Below are 23,525 nucleotides of genomic sequence, written 5' to 3' on the forward strand. Positions count from 1 at the left end.
ATGGTACATCAAAATATGACTTTTATTGGTAATTATGTTAATCATAATATATTGTGCCCCAAAAGATACGTTTGCTCCGAAGAATACAAACTCTTCGGTATTCCTTACAATAGGATACTCCGCGTAGCGCAAATATTTCTACCGCTAAATTAAAATCCTCACTCTGTGGGTCTGGGCAACGCTTATCCTCAATAAGGGGCCCTATTGGGGCAATGGGGGCCCTTGCCCTCCACCACAAGTCTCGCACACTATACTCCATTCTCTTCGCGGTAGTCAACGAGTCAACATCTCTCAACTATACCTGCTCCTATTTAGTTTCCCCCTTATTGGGCCGATTTTAAGTCAAAATCCCTTATTAGCACGGCAGCGAACCGTTAATTAATCAACGGTTTAATATTTAAGTTGTGTGCCGAAAATCAAGCAACCCGCTTCGATTGTCGCCAGCTCACTACCAGGACGCTAAGGAGTTCGTCGTCCTTCAGTTTCATCGGGGTTTACCTACGCCATCCTGTGTCCTGGAATTTCTTGAGTGCCCTCTCCCTTTCCTGTATTATTCCCCTAACCGCCACCGGGTATCCTACCCTTCACTGTAAGTATGGAATCTGGTTCCAGTATTGTTGTTGTTCAAGATAGGTTGTGTGCCTTCGCCGAAGGGAGATACCCTTGTCTAACCCCGTTACCGCCAGCACAAGCGGACCCTCATATTTGGTGTTTAAAGTGTAGAGCTCTCAAGTGTTCACCTTCATCCCCGTGTGAGACGTGCATTCAATGGGATGATAGTCAGTGGTCCGTGTACTTTCATGTTCACAGGAAAGCGCATGCAGGGAAAAAGGTGCGCAAGCATAGAAAATGGCTTCCACCTTCACCCCCCAAAAACAAGAGAAGGCAGACTACGGCTTCAGAGGAGACGAGCAATTCTCTCCCTCCTCCAAAGCGTAGTAGACAGGAAGGTTGTACAACGTCCACCTCGAGTCAATCTCAGGCCAAGTTGTCCTCCATTCCTTCAACCAGGGCGGTTAGCTTAGACGGACATGCGCCTCCGGCCACCTCTAGCCACTTCCATACGGTGACGTCTACGTAGGCGTCATGAGGAGCAAGTGGGTACGTGATGATGCCGACGTCGCGTCTTGATTGTATTTTTTGTAGTCGTACCTACGTAACCTCCATTCTCTATAAACTGGCTTCATCATATTTTCTATGGTTATCAAAATTCACGGGTGAAAGAGAACGAACGATTGAGTACTGACTTTATTTTTTATTAGATTATTATGACGCAATATCGCACGTCGGGCAGCTAATGCTGCCAGACGTGCGATGTGTCCCGGAGTGAAGAGGCTAGCTAACGCTCCTGTACGAGTTTTTTTTCCCGGATGAGGTCGCTTGCGGCTTGCCCTCGACCCTTCCCGGAAGCTCGACGCCGACACGGACAAAGAACCCGGGTTCGAAGACAGAGCCCCTCAGCCTCTTCTACTCCGGAATCCCGCAGTACGCATAAACCCATAGTAGGAAGAGCCGGGTGATCAACGGAGACCTTTCCATGCCCTTTGATCACGAAGACAGAGGTGAGCCTACGCGCGCGTTACTTGCGGGTAAACCCACCTCTACCAGAAGAGAGAGCCTCTCTTTAGGGTCCCCCGGACCATCTGAACCTAATCGCGACTCTCCAAGCGGGCATTTACAGGAACTTCTCCCCACTATCTATTCCCTCTTTCACACAATGAAAGAACAGATGATGGATGAACAACGCGAATTCATCCGGGCAACTCAAGAAAAGTTCCTGTTGAACTCCGAATTTCGAAAGGATTCAACGCCCATAAGAGCCCCCCTAGAACATGTTCCAGCTGATCGGAACCCCCCGAACCGATCCTACGACGACGACGACGTCCACAGCACCGGGGATGAGAGGGCAAGTTACCAAACTTCGCAGGATTCCTAGTCGCAATCCCCGATGGTTGTTAAACCCTCCTTCTCAGAGATCCTCTCTAAAGTTAGGAGAGCTAATCAACTGAGCCCTCCACAAGAAGAGGAAGCCACGTTCGAGTCGGAAATCTTCAGGGCGGGCAATTCTCAAACAACAAAACCACCTCCAATCCAACTCCCATGGAGTACACAGACGGTAAGAGCCATGGACCAGGCCTCCGATGCACTCACAAACCGGACAACCGAGAAACCGCGCTGGCGCTCTGTTCCAGTGGAACAGCAGAAACGCTTCTACATCCCATCAGGGACAAACCTTAAAGAAGACTTGATCCCGGTTAGGTTACCAGAGCTTGTCAAAGCGGACGTGGATTCACTACCCAGATGAAACGTCATCCTTTCCGGCAGAGAATCCAGGGACCTCGTTCAGGGCCTGGCTCTCTCTCTCTCGCGGTGAACTCCTGGCTGGAACGTGTCTTGGCTTCAGTAAGGGAGTTTTTACCCGAGCTGCAACCCCAGGAGGAATGCAACCTCCAGGCTCTATTGGAAAGCTCGAGCAGAGCCCTGAAGCATCAAGCGGCCTGCCTCTCAACGTCTTGGGCCAACATCGAGTCACGCAGGAGAGACACCATCCTAGGAGACCCCAGTGATCCCCTCCTCAGATAAATGTATGCTCCATTGAAGAGGGCCCCCCTTCTAACCCACATGCTGATTCCCCCGGACATGGTGGATTCAGCAATCACAAGCAAAAACCAACTGATGCATAACACAGCCATCGAGAGAGTAGCCGTCCCTACCTCGAGGCCAATGCCAACCCCCCGCCATCAGCCCCGAGGACCCCTCAGACGCAAAGACAGCCGTTTCCTCACTCAAAGAAAGAAGAAAGGCCACCCCTCCACTCCAAGTCGAAAATGCAGACAGAAAAGCCCCGCCCCTTTCCGAATAGAGAACCTAGACGCAAATATTATAGAGGCTCCGCCCCCCCCCCACCAGGAAATTCTAGGAATTCGCCAGCCCGTCCGCACAAGATAGGGGGTTGCCTCTCTCTCTACTGGAGAGCATGGGAAGAGGCCGGGGCGGAAGACTGGACCCTCCAAGTCATCAAGACAGGCTATCGTCTTCTCTTTCACACTGTTCCAAACCTCTCCCCCTATCCCATCCAAGTCAGCAGCTACCACCCGGACTCGGATCGCGGGCGGGCCCTAGCTGAGGAAATCTCCGTTCTGCTCCAGAAAGAAGCTATAGAGGAACTCTCGACTCCGGACCCAGGGTTCTACTCAAGGCTATTCCTAGTAGAAAAGACAACAGGGGGGTGGAGACCAGTCATCGATTTGTCTCCACTCAACAAGTTCCTTTCCCTGACGAAGTTCCGAATGGACACCCCAGAGTCCGTAAGGGCGTCTATCAGGGAAGGGGACTTCATGGTGTCGTTGGACCTCCAAGATGCATATTTCCAAATACCAGTGCATCCCTCCTCCAGGAAATTCATCAGAATCGTCCACAGGGGCAACACCTTCCAGTTCACCTGCCTATGCTTCGGACTTTCCACAGCACCCCAAGTCTTCACCAGTGTTCAAACTCGTTTCAGCGTGGTCCCACTCCAGGGGAATTCTCCTACTCCGTTACCTGGACGACTGGCTGATCCTTGCACATTCCGCCCAGCTATGCCAAGAACACCTGAGAATGGTCCTAACCTTTGTCCGGAAATTGGGCACCGTAATAAACCCGGAGAAGTCAGATTTCTTACCAAGACAGAGAGTCACGTACCTGGGTATGGTCCTGGACTCATCCCTAATGAAGTCCTTCCCAGTAGAAAAGAGGATCCACAATCTCACTTCTCTAGTTGCACAGGCACTATCGACTGGGTTCCTGACGGCGAAACAATGCCAAATCCTCCTGGGCCATATGGCCTCCGTAGAGAGATTAATCCCCAGGAGCAGACAAAGAATGCGACCGCTACAGTGGCTCCTCAAGTCTCAGTGGTCCCCGAAAGAGGGAGAACACCTACAACACATCTCCCTCACCGAAGAAGTCAAGGATTCTCTTCTCTGGTGGAAGGACCCGTGCAACCTGCTCGTGGGGATGCCCCTCGGCCCCTCTCCCCCCGAAGTCCTCCTGTTCTCCGATGCCTCCAAGGAGGGCTGGGGAGCCCACCTCAACGACGATCACGTCAGCGGTTCCTGGTCCACAGTCGAGCGGACAGCCCATATCAACTGGCTAGAGTTGAAAGCAGTACTCCTGGCTCTCCGTCACTTCAAGGATCAAGTCTCGGGGAAAGTAGTGGGCATAATGTCGGACAATTCCTCGGTAGTAGCCTACCTGAACAAGCAAGGGGGCACATTCTCCCAGGAATTATGCCTTCTGACGATGGACATCCTCAATCTAGCCGAGAATCTCCAAGTGTCACTCAAAGCCCGCTACATCCCAGGGAAGAGAAATGTTTGGGCGGACCACCTCAGCAGGAAGAATCAGATAATCAGCACAGAATGGCCCCTCCATCAAGAAGTAGCGAACTTCATCCTCAGCAAATTGGGCTCCCCTCTGGTGGACCTTTTCACCACGAGATGGAATCACCAACTCCCAATATATTTCAGCCCTCTCCCGGATCCTCTGCCAGCAGAAGACGCTCTTCTGCAAAGTTGGGACAACCTAGACACCTACGCGTTCCCACCGTTTCCCTTGCTCCAGAAGGTGCTCCAGAGAGCAAGAAACGCATCCAACCTTCGGATGACTTTGATCGCTCCTTGGTGGACAGAAGCCCCATGGTTTCCAGATGCCCTCGATCTAGCAGTAGAAGAGCCTCTGGCCCTTCAGGGAAGACCAGATCTTCTACATCAACCCATCAACGGGGCTTGACACAAGAACCCTTCAGCACTCAATCTTTACGCATTCAGACTATGGTCCGGATCCTCCTAAAGAAGGGTTTTCCCAGAGAAGTGGCGGAGGACATGGCCGCTCCTATTCGCTCTTCCTCAGCTAACCTTTATCAAGGGAAATGGAATGCCTTTGCAGAATGGTGCCACTCCAGGAAAATAGTCCTGGATCAAGCCACCATTCCTGAGATCCCCTCCTTCTTCCACTTCCTCAGGAAGTCCAAGAAGATCTCCCTCACGGCAGAGCAAGGCTATAGAGCAGCGCTAAATCAGGTGTTTTCTCTGAAGGGAATGGACCTAGCCCTTTCAACAGAAATTTCCATGCTCTTCAGGGAAATCGGTTCTCCTCCGTGGGATGTGGCATTAGTCCTGAACTCTCTGAGGAGTCCCCCTTACGAACCCCTCCGAGATGCACAACTGAAGGACCTCACCTTGAAGACAGTTTTTCTTCTAGCCCTAGCATCTTCCAAGAGAGAAGGGGAATTACACGCCATCTCTTATAGAGTCGCCCATTCCAAAGGATGGAAAGAGGTCTCCTTCACTTTCATGCCTCAATTCATTGCCAAAAACCAAGATCCTGCCAAATCCGACCCTAGATTCTGGTCCTTTAGTGTTCCGTCCTTAGACGAATTTGTAGGGGGAGAACAGACTGAAACAGTACTATGCCCGGTACGAGCCATCCGGACCTACCTCAAGAGAACTGAACATCTTAGACCAGAATTAAAAAGATTGTTCGTCTCTACTAAAGGCAAACCGAAGCCCATCACTAAGAATTCAATTTCTTACTGGATCAAGGAAGTCATCCGCAGAGCCTACGACATGAACCACGCAGATTGCCCTAAAGCGAAAGCCCATGACCTCAGGGCAGTGGGGACCTCCCTAGTCTTCAGAAAGAATCTGTCAGTCAACCAGGTTCTTCAAGCAGGTATATGGAAGTGCCAGAATACGTTCACTTCCTTTTACCTCAAAGAAGTCATGTGGGAATCTTTAGGGAACTTCTCTTTGGGACCCATAGTGGCCGCCCAAGAAGTCCTGAAATGATATAACCCTCCCCAAGGGCACACAGCCGACCCTGACAACTCATCTAGGTTCTGGCTCGGCAAACGCAGGGATAACTTTCCAAAGTCCTTCTCATACTCCTACATTCCCTTATCTCACCAGAGGGCTCTCAAGCACTCCAAGGGAATCAATTCAAGCCCTTCAGTGGTACAAAAGTGAGTATAACCTGTCTGTCTCCACTCCAGGGAACAGAAAGGGGTGCACTTCAAAGTCTAAGGGAATGTATAGGGGTCTGGTCAACGTAGTCTTAGCACACTAAATTTTCCTTACGGGGGTTTTCCAGGCTAGATAACAACTTCCTTCCCTCCTAAGTCCGAGTCTCCTATTGTAAGGAGTACCGAAGAGTTTGTATTCTTCGGAACAAATGTAATTTTCGCAGGAAAATTAATTTTTCCCTGATACAAACCTGAGGTACTCCTTACCTCTAATGGCCCTCCTCAACCACACCTCTAAAAAGTTCCTTCTCCTTGCCTGACAAACCTTGTGCTTAATTTCATACCTGGCTCAGAGAATGGAGTATAGTATGCGTGAGTTGTGGTGGAGGGAAAGCCCCCCCCCCTCTTGCCCCAATAGGGCCCTTTACTGAGGATAAGCGTTGCCCAGACCCACAGAGTGAGGATTTTAATCTAGTGGTAGAAATATTTGCGCTACGCGAAGTATCCTATTGTAAGGAGTACCTCAGGTTTGTATCAGGGAAAAGTTAATTTCCTGCGAAAATTACATTTTTACGGTGTAGAAAAAAAATCTACGCTCAAGTTTCAGCTTTCTTTTTGCGATAATAATATAAAAAATATGTTAGGGCATGGGGTTCTTATATACATTCAAGAATAAAAAACTAGAACCAACATTTTGTCAAAGTTTGACAAGTATATCTTGTTATGAAAGTCTGCACACGCCCGAGAAAAATGTATGCCCCGGAATGGCAACACTCTCATTCTACACGGCAGCGTAGAAAACGCGGCATCCCTGGCTGCGCGTTTTAGATGGAAGTAAATAGGACATCGTATGCAAAACTAAACCCGGTGGCCTCGCAGTTGCAAGACTTTGAAATTCCTTGGACATATGTGAAACGCTGAAAGTTCACGAAGATTGTAACCAAAAAGGGAAGCCACACAGGTAATATGAAAGTGATTTCAAAGCGTTCGCCACTACAGCCTACGTGGTTGCATTGATGGCTGAAGTAGGTGGTTATGATTGTAGCTGTTTTGGTGTTGGATACTTTGGAAAGAATGCTGTAGGTCAGTAATGAGATAAAATTAGATATTACTCTGTTGAAAGAAGATCAGCATTTCAAAATTTGTGGAGGGGGAGGTAAACTTTCTTTGGGTTTGGGATACATAAAGAAATAATAATAAAAATCAATCAATCAATCAAATAGTAATAGCCCTCCAAGAACTAGGAAGTAGTTAACATTATATACTGATGTTATATATATATTTCAAAAGCTAATAGAAGCGTCATATAAATCAAGAAAACATAAAATTAGGTAAATTAGAGATGTTTACCAATATCATTTTTAAACCTCTACTGGTGTTACTATTGATTTGTGGTATTTACATCTGGGGTCTACAATACTCACAATGATAACTAGCTAATGGTATAGGTAAGAACTGAAGGTGTGAGACTGGCAAATATCTAATATACCAAGTTGTTTGACTGTCTTAACTTGTTTTAATTTTCACGAACATGACAATTAATTTGCATTACTTACATGTGGTGATTGAAATGCTCAGAATACTAAGAGCTTGATATGGATATAGGTAAGAATTGCAGTTGTGAACCCTAGCCTAACCTAACTCATAGGAAATTTAAAGGTGTTCGCTCATCTTAATCTAAAAAATAATTGCTACCCGCATCACTCTTTATGGTACTTATGTTAATGGGATTCAAAATACTCAGAATTTCATCTGTGAGACTGACAAGCATCTTACTGTTAACCATTGATGAATGTTTTAGGCTCCAGTCCACAGTCCACTGGCTATGCTATGCTCTGCTGAGCCATCATAGATATAGTATCAACACCGATAATTATCATTAATGCACATATCAATAAAATCATTTGCTTTCTTGAATAAGTAGGTCTTCAGTGCTTTCTTAAAGGTTATCAAGGTTTTCTTGGTATTATTTTAGTTGGGCTCACCTATGTGATATAGCATTAAAAAATAAATATTTATTTTGTAAATCATAAGACATGAATGTAGTATGTGATTTTCTCGGCAGAAAAAAAAAATGCTTCAAGCAAATCTACTAATGAATGAAGGCACTAGGATACGGTCCAGATGCTATGCTGTTGTCTGTCCAGCCACTGTCAATTAGACGATGGCTTTCACAATGTGGACCAGGTGTTCTCCAACTCCAGGTGACATTAATAAGCGCTGTTACAAAGACAATAGGACTTCCTTGGACTTTATGAGAGAACACAGGGATTTGCTTTCATCAGTTAATTCCCTGAGGTACAACAATAATCACAGGCCGTCAGTATCTGTGATGAAGACCAGGATGATTTTTAGAATTTGAGGTACCGAATTACTAAATATAGGTTAGGTTGCATAGGTTAGTTAAGTTAGGTATGTTAGAATAAACAAATTGAGCATTCTTTCATTTCTTTGACCTCAGCATCTATCAAAACACACATGGGATATAATTCAACCCTGCGACTTCATTAGTAAATAGGTTTTTGCAAATTTTTGTTACCGATTTCCATCAAGAAAATCGCATATTACATTGATGTCTTATAATTTACAAAATAATTTCCTATTGCTATATCGCATAGGTGTGCACAACTAGAATTTGGCCAAATTCTTGACATTTCCAGGTAGCTCATTATATAATCATAGAGTAATCTTTTCAAATGCTCTAAAGCCCTTTTCCAAGTTAACTCTGGGCTCAAAGAGCCTGTGATGCTCAGCATTGTATCTCAGAGCCATAGGGGTATCAAGATGTAAGTCCTGCAGTAAATTCCTAATATATCTAGGCTTACCAAATTGCACTGGCTGACGAGTCAGGACATAAATTTTGTAAATCACACGTGCCTTGATTGGCAGCCAATGCAAATCAATGAGTACAGGTGTTATTCTTTCATGGAGAGCCAGGTCTTATGAGTCTAGCAGCTCTGATCATAACTAGATGTAACTTCTTCAATAGGTAATTAGGAAGTCCATAATAAAGCAAATTACAATTTACTAATGACATGATTGTGAACAAGCATTTTCATTGCATTTCCATCCAAATTGTTCTTGAGAAATGAAATATTCTGTAGATGATATCCTGCTGTTCTTACAATTTGATTGATTTGATCCTTGAAAGATAGATTACAGTCCATGATCACACATAAGTCTTTGACTACATTTTCTACAGTCATTAAGGTTCCTTTAATCTGAAGAGTAGAGATGTCTAATTCTTTAAGATGATTACTCTTTCCAACAGTTAGAAATTCTGTTTTATCTTTGTTTAACTATAGTTGCTTGGAGTTCATCCATTTTCCCGCATCTTTCATTATCATACCTATTTTAACTTCAGTATTCACTACTTCATCCAGTGTGCAATAAAACTGTGCATCATCGGCATATGGTTTAAAGTCAACTCCATGTTTACTAAGTACAGTATATGCAAGAGTACACTTGTGTACACACAGAAGAGAATAGGGCCCAGTACACAATAGGATTTGTTTTCAAGATAACTCCTGAAATATTTCAATGCATCACCTTCAGTTCTATTGTTCTTACAGTCTATCATGACTTCAGTATTCACTACTTCATCCAGTGTCAAATAAAACAGTGTCTCATCGGCATATAGTTTAAAGTCAGCTCCATGTTCACTAAGTATACGCAAGAGTTCACTTGTGTACACAAAGAAGAGAATAAGGCCCAGTACACCCCCCTGAGGGACTCCTCTTTGTAAATCTCTAGTGTCAGAAAATGGTGTTCCTATTTGTACACAATAAGATCTGTTGTCTAGATAACTCATGAAATATTTAAGTGCATCACCTTCAATTCCATTGTTCTTACAGTCCTGAAGTAATACATTGTACACTACAGCAGTAAATGCAGCACTCAAGTCAAGTAAAATCAGAACACTACACTTGCCTTCATCTCTGTGAACTGACAGATTGTTTACAACAGAGCAAAGAGTGGTCTTTGTTGAATAAATATGTCTATAGACCAACTGATTATCAGGCAATGCATTCACTAACTGGAGATGTTCCAGTAATTGATGAAGAATTACTTTTTCTAGAAACTTCATCAGAAACGTCATAATAGATAGTGGTGGAAAAGAACTTAAACACTGGGGATCTAGTTTACCCTTAACAATAGGTTTCACAATTGCTGTTTTTCACTCTCAGGAAAAAATGAAAGTGGAGAACGAATATTATTTTGGTGTAGCGCCCGAAGAATATCTAAGCATTATATCCATCCCCTAGAGAAAGCAAATAGGATGCTGAGAATAGTGGCTCAAATTAATCAAGTCCAGCTGTTATCAACAAATTGTATAACGCTGGTCTACCTAAACAGGTACATTATTTTTGGTATGGAATACAATCCTTGTTAAAGACTTTTAGATGGGAGAAAGAACATTGATAAACCTCAAAATGTACATCATATATAAGAAACAAAAAAGAACATTGATAAACCTCAAAATGTACATCATATATAAGAAACAAAGCATACACATACCACTGGAAAAAAAAATCCATAAAAGAGAATGTGTAGGCTAGGTATGGTAAGAATAGGGGAAGAATGTGCTTGTATTATAGCTTATACTAACAATTTTGTCATTGTTTCTTTTGTGAATTACTGGCTTTGCACAACTTCTCTTATACTCAAAATGCTTATTTCGTAGTGTGTTCCCCAGACAGTGGTTGAGGGTGGGGGTTCGTACAAACAAGTGATTTCCGATTGAAACAGAACATACAATTCGATCAAATCTACATTAAAAATGCTAATATTAGAATTTATACCCCTAAGTGGAATGTAACTTTGGATAATATATGTTGTTTTTTCACCCAGATTTCCTCCAGCTCATATAGACCAGTAAAATGATCATTTCTGAAGTCGGATATCACATATGTGCATTTTTTTTTTTTTTTTTTTTTCATTCGTGGTAAGTCTGATTGTGGATCTTACAGGTATTGTTTTCACCACCTCCACCAGTTAACATACTGGTATTTTGGCAACTGGCGATCAGTAGGCTGAGTACATTCCCATGTCATTTGTATTCATTTACATGCTGCACTAAGTAATTAATTTCACTAGAGAAATCCGCATCTACGCGATATATGAATACAAAATTATATATTAAATTGGTAAATTATAGTACACAAACGTAATATATGCTTTTTGTGGTGGAAATTAATAAAGAAAAAAAAAAAAAAACATGCTAAAGCAAATACACTACCGAACGGAGCTGTGACGAGAGGTTTGAAACTTTGTTTCTGCTGTCCAGTCCTGTCAGTGTCATTTTGACGATGGCGATGGGTACTTAACCTCGTAGGAGGTTAAGTTAGACCAATTTTATCATAGTTTAGTTTCTTCGACTTCGGCATCTATCAAAAGCATGGCATATCGAAGCTCTTGTCGCGGCTTCGTTCGGTAGTGTATCACTTCAAACAAGTTTTTTTTCCGCCAAGAAAACGTATATTGATGTATTCTCATATACAAAATCTATATTTAATTTTCTATTACTACATCATATAGGTGTGCACTTTAAATTTATCAGAGATTGTCTTGAAATTTGTATCTATCATCAGAACATCACGATTTGAAGTCACGAAAGGAAGAGGCATCTTCCAATTTGTTTGGATAGCATGAGCCATTAAAGGGCGAGCGGATACAGTTACAAAGCAAAAACGCTCCCAAGAGAGTCTTCTGTCCATAACACGTTCTGATATTCTGTCGCAGGATGAAGTCCGTGGAGTACCCAGCCACCAAGAACTTGATAGGCAAATGGTGGTTGCAAGCAATCTCCATCGAAATGGTAGGTTGGGTAGTTATCGACCCAATGGATACTCGCATCAACCACTTTGGAGACCCTGGTCTAGCAAGTGCTCAACGAACATGTATCACACGGCCTTTGCCAACAGTTTCACTCTTTTGGCGTCTAACCAGAAAAGTATGACGTCAGTCCTCGCTGCTCGCTTCGCTCGCGAGCGAAGCGAGGAGGACTGACGTCATATTTTAGACGCCAAAAGAGTGAAACTGTTGGCAAAGGCCGTGTGATACATGTTCGTTGAGCACTTGCTAGACCAGGGTCTCCAAAGTGGTTGATGCGAGTATCCATTGGGTCGATAACTACCCAACCTACCATTTCGATGGAGATTGCTTGCAACCACCATTTGCCTCTCCACACACATTTCCAATAATTTCTCCCCACTTTCGTTTCTTCCTGGAATACCATATATTCCAACTACATAATCAATTTCTTTGTCAATTCGCGCTCTCAAGTCACCCAACACTGCCACCAAACAATTGTGTGGCAGGAGCGTCACTGAAAGGCTGGCACCGCCCGGTAATCGAACCCCCGGACTTCCCATTGCCCGGGCCGATCACACTACTGTCCCCTCTAGTGACCACTGGCACAGCAATTCATTCCAATGCTTCCCACAAAAACCGGCAAATCATCCCACAGTTCTTTCACACCCTGATGTTAGGATTGTTATTGAAACATGGGTTAATGGAGATGTTGCGCACGCCTGTATTATAAGGATCTGAGAAGTTTAGTTTGTATGTCTGCCATTGTTTGTCACGAAATTCCTCCGACAATGTGGGACCAATTGTTGCTAAAATTAGAACTTATATTGGCCGTTTTACTTACAGATTATTTGACTTATTTCAAATGACAAAAAACAGACTTGGCTATTTCTGCTAGGAGTGTAAGAGCATTTGGTAAGAGGGTGTTAGTAGTGTCAAATGACATCAAACATATTCTTCTGTTTATTTCTTAGTATTCCATGCGACATATGGACTTATCACGGTGTGTTTATACGTATTTCGATGTTTAAACGATTTGGTTTTTAATTCCAACTTTATATTCAATCCACAAAGTTTTACAGACATTTAAAAGTTTTACTTTTTTATTTTCAGGGCCAGAATTTAACAATCCAGATTTCACTAGGAAAGTCGATCTTAAATTCTATACATTCGCTATTAACGCCGGAGAAAAAGTATCACAGTGTGGCTAACGTGATGCAGATATATCCCACAAGAGTATTCTCAAAAGGTATATAACGAACCACAAAGGAGAGAAACCTTTTCATTTTGTCCTTTGCGACGCAGCTTTCACAACAAAAGCAAGTCTTCGACGTCACGTGATGAACCACACAGGAGAGGAACCTTTACAATGTGACCTTTGCGACGCAGCTTTCACAACAAAGGCAGGTCTTGGACGTCACGTGATGAACCACACAGGAGAAAAACCTTTCCAGTGTGACCTTTGCACAGCAGCTTTCAAAACAAAGTCAGAGCTACGAAGTCACGTGATGACCCACACAGGAGAGAAACCTTTCCAATGTGACCTTTGCGACGCAGCTTTCACAAGTAAGTCAAAACTTCGATGTCATGTGATGACCCACACAGGAGAGAAGCCTTTCCAGTGTGACCTTTGCGACGCAGCTTTCACAACAAAGTCAAGTCTTCGACGTCACATGATGACCCACACAGGAGAGAAGCCTTTCAAATGTGATCTTTGCGGAGCAGCTTTCATAACAAAAGAATGTGTTCGAAGTCACTTAATGACCCACACAGGAGAAAAACCTTTCAAGTGTGATCTTTGCGACGCTACTTTCACAGGGAAGTCAAAACTTAGATGTCACGTGATGACCCACACAGGAGAGAAGCCTTTCCAGTGTGACCTTTGCGACGCAGCTTTCTCACAGAAGTCAACTCTTCGCTGTCACGTGATGACCCACACAGGAGAGAAGCCTTTCAAATGTGACCTTTGCGACGCAGCTTTCACAAAGAAGTCAAATCTTCAATGTCACGTGATGACCCACACAGGGGAGAAGCCTTTCAAATGTGATATTTGCGGAGCAGCTTTCACAACTAAATCACAAGTTCGAAGTCACTTAATGACCCATACAGGAGAAAAACCTTTCAAGTGTGATCTTTGCGACGTAACTTTCTCAAGGAAATCAACTCTTCGATGTCACGTGATGACCCACACAAGAGAGTAGCCTTTCCACTGTGACCTTTGCGACGCAGCTTTCACAAGAAAGTCAACTCTTCGATGTCACGTGATGACCCACACAGGAGAGAAGCCTTTCCAGTGTGACCTTTGCGACGCAACTTTTAAGAGAACGAGTGGTCTCAAATACCACGTGATGACCCACACAGGAGAGAAGCCTTCCAAGTGTGACCTTTGTAACGCAGCCTTCACGGCAATGTTAAGTCTTCGACATAATGTGATAACCCACACTGGAAAGAGGCCTTTCAAGTATGATCTCTGCGAAGCATGTTTCAAAATAAAGCATCATCTCAAAAGAGACATGACAACCCGCACAGGAGAGAATCCTTTCTAGTATGTCCTTTGCGACACAGCTTTCAAATGTGATCTTTGTGACTCAGCTTTGTTAATGTAGTCAAATATTCGAAAGCGTGCCATAACCCACACAGGAGAGAAGCCTTTCAAGTGTGAGCTTTGCGACGCAGCTTGCAGAATAAAGTTGAATTTGTGATAGCATGCCATGGCCCACACAGGAGAGAAGTCTTTCAATTGTGACCTTTGCCATGCACCTTAAACTAAAATCTCCGATATTATATCACAACCCACACAGGAGAGAAGCCTTTCAAGTGTGAACGCACCTTTCAGAGAAAAGCATCATCTCAAAAACTACATGTTGACCCACCTAGGGTAGAGACCTTTCCAGTGTGATTTATGCGGTACAGCTCTCATGGCGAAATGTGACCTCAAATATCACATGATGACCCACACAGGAGAGAATCCTTTCAACAGTGAGCTTTGGGACGTAGCTTTCAGAGGAAAGCATATTCTCAAAAGGCAAATAGCGGCCCACACAGGAGGGAAACCTTTCCAGTGTGACCATTGCGAAGGAACTTTCAGGAGAATGGGTGGTCTCAAATGTCATATGATGACTCGCATTGGAGAGAAGCCTTTCAAGCCCGACTTGTACTATACATCTGTCATGACAAAGCCTCATCCAAAAGCTCGCACGAGGGCCCACACAAGGGAGAGGCCGTGTGTGACCCCTGTGGTGATGAAGCTTTCTTACACAAAATCACTTGGGAGATCCATCCAGGGGGAAAACTTTTCAGTGTGGCATTAACATTGCAGCTCTCCCAATAAAGAATGTTGATATGTAAAGATCTGTACATAATTACCTTTGCTTTGCAGGGTTTTTCACAAAAACATCAATATTAATGTTACACAGTGGCCTATACAGGCAAGAAGCCTTTCCGAAGTGTATTCTCAATAAAGGTGTGTTCACCTGTATAAGATTTTTTTCACATTTTCTTTCAAGTTTGATTAACTGTAACATGTTATCTATATGGAAGAAGTATATGGTTACTTAAAAAACGCGATGCATACTTGGAGTTAAAGCTATTCAATTAAATACTGGAACATTACCTCTGGTTAGTCCGCGAATACATTTATTTGTCTTGTGACTCTACTGTGTTTGGAAATGTATTTAACCTATCCAACAAGATTATATTTCGGCCGAGAGGAACCCACTACACATCGAGAAATTTAACAGAGTATGTGTAGTTTCCTCACAATTATTTACGTTTCATTATTAGTTATCTACCAATTTACTATTATTTACTGTTTACCTGTTTGTTATCTTCTGCAATTGTAATTGCTATTTCGAACTATGTGTTCCTTTCATTATCTGCACTTCATGTATATTGATTCATTGCTAAATAAATTTGTTATTATTTATACCATTAACTTTATTTTTCTTTTAGTTATCATTATATTTTTTCCGGATCCGACCTAGTTATGGACCAAAAGGTCTCTTGTCGGCATGCTCCTGTGTAATCCTTTGAAGTTGGTTTATGTCCTGGGCCCAAACGTCCGCACAAGTGGCGGTTGGCGAGTGTTGGATTAAGAGACTTGCAGTAGGTGTACCGCATTGGTGGTGTGTGGTCAGTGTGTTTCTCACAGTGTTTAGTAGATGTAAGTTTTGTTTTGAGTATCAATGAATGCGGCAATTTCAGGGCTTATGAGCCAAGTATTTGAGGGACCCAGGGTGGTTTAGGATGGTTGGGTGTCTGTAGGTCGAGACGAAATCGATCAAAGTTCGCCTTCATTGGTGACTCGTTTTATAATGATATATAATACATATTTGAAACGATGGAACGGATTGTCGAGAGAAAAGAATCCGTTGCTGTACTTTGTTGACTTTTAGTGAGATGGCATGAGTATTTGGAATAGGTATAGAGAGAAAAGTCGACGAGTAAGAGTCAAGATTAAAGTTCCTGCCTGGAGTGTATTCTGATGCCCCAGAACTAATGGTGTACCGGTTTTATCGGTAACAACCTTAACGGTAGCTTACCGGTAAAAATTCTGCTACCGCTAAGGTCTCGGTAATTTTTTTACCATTAAAACCGTTTTTTTTTTCACTTTTTTAATTTCTCAATAGAATTAATGTTATTTCTGTGATCAGCATACGAAACTTTATTGTGAAAGTTTCATCGAAAAATTCCGCGTGTCGCCAAACGAAGACCCACATATGTGTATATGTATATATGCTTAAGTGATGAAAATGCCAATATGCTTGTTTCTAAATAAGAATATGAACTAATTTGTATGAAAAAAATATTTAAGGAAATAAATAAAAAAACATGCTGATAATGAAATGTAATATATCCTTGAGTATTCACCTTGGTCTTTGGATCACGTGCTGGGCTAATTTGTATGAAATAAGTATTAAAACAAGGGACAGTAAGTGGATTATCCGTGGTGAAAAGGTAGTTAAAATTAAGGTGAATAGAATTTTTTTAGATGAGCCTCACCCTCGCATCACATGTTCCACCAGCAATGATAAAGTTAAATGTGTGTACACTAACATTGATGGCATTCAGAATAAAATAGGAGAGTTTCAGTCTCTTTTAACCTATTCAACTCCGATGACAAGATGTCTTGTCATTTGGTCAAATAAAACAAAAAATCATAAAACACCAAAATGTTTGATCAAACACCAGAAAAATATGACGTCAATCCTCGCTTCGCTCGCAGCGAAGCGAGGACTGACGTCATATTTTTCTGGTGTTTGATCAAACATTTTGGTGTTTTATGATTTTTTGTTTTATTTGACCAAATGACAAGACATCTTGTCATCGGAGTTGAATGGGTTAAGGGATATTAGACCTATTGTGTGAAACATAATGGCAAAAGTCGACAAGACTGTGAGAATCAACACCGTGTGAGATCGAAACCTTAATTGGTACGACGTTTCGCTTGTTACAGCTTTTTCAAGTACAGACATATGGCTTTTTTTTTCTCTCTCTTTTTTATTCGGTAGATAATGTTTATCTACACACGGGCCTTTCTCCATTCGGAGGCCCGTAAGTGTTGAGCCACTCTGTGTTCAGCTACTCCGGCGTTTTTGTAGTTATCTGGGCGGAGGGTATCCGACCAGGATGTGGGCGAGCCGTTCTATGTTTTCGGTGATGTTGTAAACTATGTCGGCTCCAGTCTTCCAAGCTTCGGGGGCCATGGGGTTGAATTGTCTACCTCTTCTCAGGGCGATGGTGTGAGCGCACTCTAGTAGGTAGGTCGTGAAGGAGAGGCTCTGAGGCGTTCATGCCGCAGTGGTCGCATTCCCTTTCCTGTCTCTCGTTCGATGATGATTTCCCAGCAGCACTTGTACCCCAACCTGAGCCTGTGGATGATCACGGAGAGTCGTCTGTCGGCGATCTTGGTGGCGGGATGAGGGCACAGTTTGGTGGCCCTCTCGTACCACTTTGCGCTTGCTGATGCTGAGCTTATCGATTTTCTGTGGTTGGCTACCTTTGTTCGTTGTAGGTGGTCTCTGGCCCAGCTTTTGATTAATGTGGTTGATGGTTGGACTTTGATTTCTATGTGAGGATGATAGCGTGTTGTCTTGGCCAGCTCATCTGCTCGTTCGTTTCCGTGTACCCCTATGTGGCTGGGTATCCAGTTGATGATGACTGGGCGATTTTGTCTCTTGTGTAGCTGCAGGAGGTAGAGTATTGTTGTGATAATGTTTATGTTGGTGGGTATGTCATTCTTCTGGAGTACTTGTGTCACCGCAAGAGAGTCTGTGTGTATGACCACCGGCCCTTGTAGTTGGCTTGAGTACTCCAGGGCTTTTTGCATTGCCACCAGCTCAGTCTGTAAGGTCGAGCAGTGGTCTGATGTGTGCCAGGCGGCGGTGTATGTTGCGGAGTATACCCCTGCACCTGTTATGCCGTTCTCCGGGTCGACAGTCCCGTCAGTGTAGCAGACAAAACCACCCTGGGCCTCCGTTGCCTGGATCGCTGTTCGTGCAGCGTCTCTCAGTTCCCCTGGTGAGCAGTGATTCTTTGCGTGTGGTAGTTGTGTGTGGTTGAAAGTAGTTGTTGGGGATATCCATGGGGCTGGAGGTCGGTACTTCAGGCATGCCCTGTCTGGCTTCAGAGCCTTTAGGTGCCCTTCCATGCCTGTCGCGCGGATTTGGTCTCTTAGGTGTCCGATGTATGTATCTGGTCGTGGTAGGTCCGGGTGCGCGTCCAGGTGAGCCTTGAGTTTAGTCTTGATATGTGAGTCCCTGTCGCTCAGCAGGGCCTTGGCTGCCGCGGTGCAGTTCCGGGTCTGAATCCTGGCCATCAGTGGTGGTATACCAGATTCCATCTGCAGGTTGCTTTTTCTGGTCCACATGGGAGTACCTAGGATGAGGCGAAGGGCGTTGTTTTGTGCAACTTCAAGTGATTCTTCCTGCTGTGATGTTAGATGTGATAGGACAGGTGCTCTATATTCAATAATGGGTTGGATGCAATACTTGTAGTAGTGTTCCAGTACCAGGCGGCTGGCACCCGCATCAAGTGATTGCATATATCTCATCGGAGCTGTCTTCGTTTTTTGTCATTTGCTTCAGCTTCTGGATTTGAAGAGAGGATGACAAGGTTTTCTGCACAGTGACTCCAAGATAGGTGAAGTCATCCACCCACTCAAGATCTTGCTGGTGTATGGAGATTGACCTTGGGTTTGCCATTTTAATAGCCATGGCTTTTGTCTTCCTTACGTTTATCTTGAAGCCTAGTTGTGTGCAGCTCTTTTGTATAGTGTTGAGTGCTTTTTGGGCATTGGTGCGGCAGTTGGGTCCGTTGCTAACGATGGCGATGTCGTCAGCATATATGAAGATCTCAACGTTCCGTGGTCGTGGAAGGGAGGCTATGTTGTCCATGTGCACGTTGAACAGGTAGGGACTCAAGATGCCTCCTTGAGGGGTGCCGTATTCCAGGTCTTTGTAGCTAGACACGGAGCCCTGGAAACGGACTCTAAGCCCGTCTGTTTTGGCAGTATGCCTGTACCCATGCCAGAAGGTTGCCTGCGATTCCCTTTTCGACGAGAGGTCAGCATCGCTGTAGGGTTAACCAATTCGAAGGCTTTTTCTAGGTCCAGGAAGACGACGATTGCCCTTTTCCCGTTGATGAAGCTGAGAAAGTCCATTGTGCACTCCGTGGTTCCCACCATACCCCGATAGGCATACAACTGTGGATGGAGTGGCCCTAATTTCCATTTCAGCCTGTTGAGCACCGTTTTCTCGACAGTCTTCTCTATACAGCTAAGTAGGGAGATGGGTCTGTAGCTGTTGCCCTCCTTGGACTTGGGGATAGGAATTATATCCTAGGAATTCCAGTTCCTAGGTCTCGCGTGTTGCACTAGGGTGCGATTTGCCAAGAGTAGAATGGCCTTCCATCCGGCGTCGCCTGCGTTCTTGATCATCGAGTAGGTTATGGCAAACACTCTGAGTACATATAGGCCGACGGGGAAGGAACTAGGAGAGGTTATCAGGGAGGGGTGGGTGGTAGGTGGAGGGGCGGAGGGGGTGTGTGTGAGAAGGGGACGGGTGGGACTTGGTGGAGATAAAGGAGGACATTTCGGACAGTTTGTTGAAGTGGACTAAGGGGGACATTTCATACATTTGTATAATGCGGGTAACAGATGGATGACGGGTGGGACTTGGTGGAGATAAAGGAGGACATTTCGGACAGTTTGCTAAAGTGGACTAAGGGGTACATTTCAAACAATTGTATAATGCGGGTAACAGATGGATGATAGGAGGGGCGATGTTGAACATGCCTCTGTTCTGCTCAATGGTTTTGAAGCTTTGAATGGCGGCCGCTTCCAAGCATTTCCTCCTCACCCTGTCTGGTTCACTAAAAAGAAGCTCTGCGTTATCCCAATCCATCAGGTGGTCGTTGGTGTTACGGTGGATAACGCAGGCGTTGGTGGTGATGTTGTTCCGGGAATCGTAGCGATGCTCCCGGATCCGGGTCTTCAGGTCACGGGAGGTCTCGCCGATATATACTTTATCACATCCAGCACAGGGTATGCGGTAGACACCATTGTTTTTTCCCCACATCTCGTCCCGGCTGTCACTCCTTCTAGAGAGCTCTTTGATAGTCCTGCTGGACTGGCCCACTACCTGAATGTTGCAACGCCCAAGTTTAGACTGTAATCTTTTAAAATTTACAGTCTACAGGAAACCAACCAATAAGGACGATTTGACTCACTTCCTTTCCCACCATGATCTCAGTATTAAGAAAGGTGTAGTTATAGGTTTCTACCTCAGAGCTCTCAGAATTTGTAGCCCTGAATTCTTAGAGGACGAGTTTAGGCACATAAAGGAGGTCTTTCAGAAATTAAAATATCCAGAGTGCATCATCCACCAGTGCAAGAAAAAGGCACTCAAAATAATGGAAGGGCGGGAACCAATGAAAGATCCAGCTAGAAGGCTTATCCTTCCAGCCAGCAGCGTCACCACCACCCTCACCCGGACACTTGGGCGTTGCAACATTCAGTTTACTTAATGAGAACAAGGCTATGGGTCAGGATGGCATCCATCCTAAGCTTTTGAAAGAGTGTAGCAAAGAATTAGCACTACCAATCATATTGATAATAAAGGAGTCATTGAGAACTGGTGTGGTCCCTGATTTAAAAAGGGTGATAAATTGCAACCATTAAATTATAGACCAGTGTCTCTGACATGTGTATTGTGCAAGATATTTGAAACAATGATTAGGAATGTCATTGTGTTGCACCTAGAAAACAATAACCTCATTAGTGATAGTCAACAAGGTTTCCGGCAAGGAAGAAGTACGTTAATAAATCTCTTAACTTACATGGAATATCTATCATCTGCCTTAGACCAACAAGTGCCAATGGATGTTGTTTATTTGGACTGCAAGAAGGCATTTGATACTGTGCCACATGAACGTTTATTGACCAAGTTAGAAGCATACGGTATTAGAGGAAATTTGTGGAGATGGATAAGGGGTTTTCTTATGGATAGAGTGCAGCAAGTTGAAATCAGAGGAACATTATCGCAAGAACTGCCAGTGACATCAGGTGTACCTCAGGGTTCTGTGTTGGGACCAGTGTTATTTCTCATATATGTGAATGATATAGTCAAGGAATTGGAATGTACATCACTGCTATTTGCAGACGATGCAAAGATTTTTAAAGAAATACGTTCAGATAAAGATATACAAGCCATGCTAAGGGACCTGTTGAGACTGCAGAATTGGAGTGCTAAATGGTTGTTGCAGTTCAATACAGAGAAATGTTCAACAATGCATATGGGTCACAAGAATCCAAGAGTGAATTATGATTTGAATGGAAATTAATTAAATACGTCAGAGTTGGAGAAAGATTTGGGAGTATTGGTGTCGTCGGACCTAAAGCCAGCACAACATGTTGCAGTGGTAGCTAAGAAGGCAAATAAGATGGTAGGCCTGATAAGAAGAAATTTTCCATCCATGGATGCAGACGTATGTAAGTCGCTCTATTGTGCTTTGGTGAGACCACATTTAGAGTATGCCGTTCAGAGCTGGTCACCATACTTCAAAAAAGACATCCAAGAATTAGAAAAGGTATAAAGAAGGATGACCAAACTGGTACCAGAGCTAAAGCAAGGTTTACACTCTACGATAAATTGTAGCGATTTATTGTAATGAAAAGGGGGTTGTTACAATTTGTCATTACTAAGTGTAATTAACAGGAGATCGTAGCGATTACCAGGTCAAACACAGTTAAGCTTAACCCATTCAACTCCGATGACAAGATGTCTTGTCATTTGGTCAAATAAAACAAAAAATCATAATAAAACAACAAAATGTTTGATGATCAAACAGCACCAGAAAAATATGACGTCATCAGTCCTCCTCCTCGAGGAGGAGGACTGACGACGTCATATTTTTCTGGTGCTGTTTGATCATCAAACATTTTGTTGTTTTATTATGATTTTTTGTTTTATTTGACCAAATGACAAGACATCTTGTCATCGGAGTTGAATGGCTTAAGAAACGAGGCCACTGGAGAACTCTGGTGAGGGCTAATTCATTTAGTATAAGAGTGGTCAGTGATTGGAATGGTCTTCCGGCGGAGGTAGTTACAGCCCCTACCATAGGAGCCTATAAGGACAAACTCGATCAGTGTTAAAAGAAAAAAAAAATCATCAAAAAAGAAAGTGAATGAAAGGAGACATTGATGATGAAACTGCGGAAATAGAAATTGGAAAATATTCATTAATCCATATCTTATGATTGGAGTTGAGATGGGAGCATTATAAGAAGTCTCTTAACCTCCCATGTAATTGAAATAGGTAAGCTTGAAATAGGTAAGCTTGGGAGTCAAGAGAACTTCACACTGCTTTCCTGTTACCTTCAAAGCTTCCCGGCTTCTAGTGTGTTTTACGACCTCATCTTGGAGTATCCACAACTGAGCAATGAAGTTCCTACCTCGTTCGACTGGTACCTGCAGAGAAAGAAGAGCCTGGACATGTGCACGAGTGATATGCTCAGTCTTTCTAAAGCGTTCCTTTAGAAAATCAACAACTGCCTTCTAGCTGGCACTGGTGCACCTGTGGCACTCCTTGCACCACATTTTGAGCAGGAACCTCTTTCTAATAGTGACAATAAATATGTCAACTTGCTAACTACTGGCAAGTCTTTGTCATGTATGTGTGATAAAAAGTGGTCCCAGAAACTCTGCCACTGAGTAATTTCACCATCAAATTTTGGTCATTCTAACTTGGGAAGTTTTGCATGAACTAAAGACGTGCTGATACTTGCAAATTCGGTGGAATCCTTATCTGGTACTGCCATTCCCTGTAGTTGGTCAGCACATCGTCTTCTTGTTGTCCTATCCCTCTGCCTTGCTGCATCTGCCTGATCAAGGTAATTTCCTAATAGGTTAGGATCTATTTCTAATTCTACCTGACCTTGAATTTCCTCTAGCCTAGAAAACCTTTTATCAAACTTCTCTAATGCAAGTGAATTTCTTACTAGTAAACGTCCATCTACTTAGTAGCCCTAGTCAACCACCCTTCTGCGGCTTCTTAGCCTTCTGAAGTTGTTCCATCTTATCTATTTCAGTGGATGACACTTTCTGAAATGTTATTAGAAATGTCTTACCGGATTCCCTGGTCTGGGCGCATTGCGCTCTACTTATGACCATTTCTTTTGAAAAACTAATTTTTTTTCTCGGGTGGTGGCA

At 43.6% G+C, this 23,525-nt stretch overlaps 1 protein-coding gene and 1 pseudogene across 1 annotated transcript; one reads left to right on the forward strand and one right to left on the reverse strand.

The window, feature by feature from the left end:
* The window catches only part of LOC143030274 (uncharacterized), a 30,739-nt pseudogene that overhangs the window by 2,644 nt on the left and 4,570 nt on the right, over positions 1-23,525 (reverse strand).
* LOC143031100 (uncharacterized) lies at positions 6,827-14,021 on the forward strand. Its single transcript, XM_076194530.1, has 2 exons — positions 6,827-6,965; positions 12,929-14,021. The coding sequence occupies exon 2, from the start codon at positions 13,156-13,158 to the stop codon at positions 14,014-14,016; it is 861 nt and encodes a 286-aa protein (XP_076050645.1). The 5' UTR covers positions 6,827-6,965; positions 12,929-13,155; the 3' UTR covers positions 14,017-14,021.

The sequence above is a fragment of the Oratosquilla oratoria genome, chromosome 12 (genome assembly GCF_046742065.1).
Source record: "Oratosquilla oratoria isolate Oo_2021 chromosome 12, ASM4674206v1, whole genome shotgun sequence".
NCBI lineage: Eukaryota > Metazoa > Arthropoda > Malacostraca > Stomatopoda > Squillidae > Oratosquilla > Oratosquilla oratoria.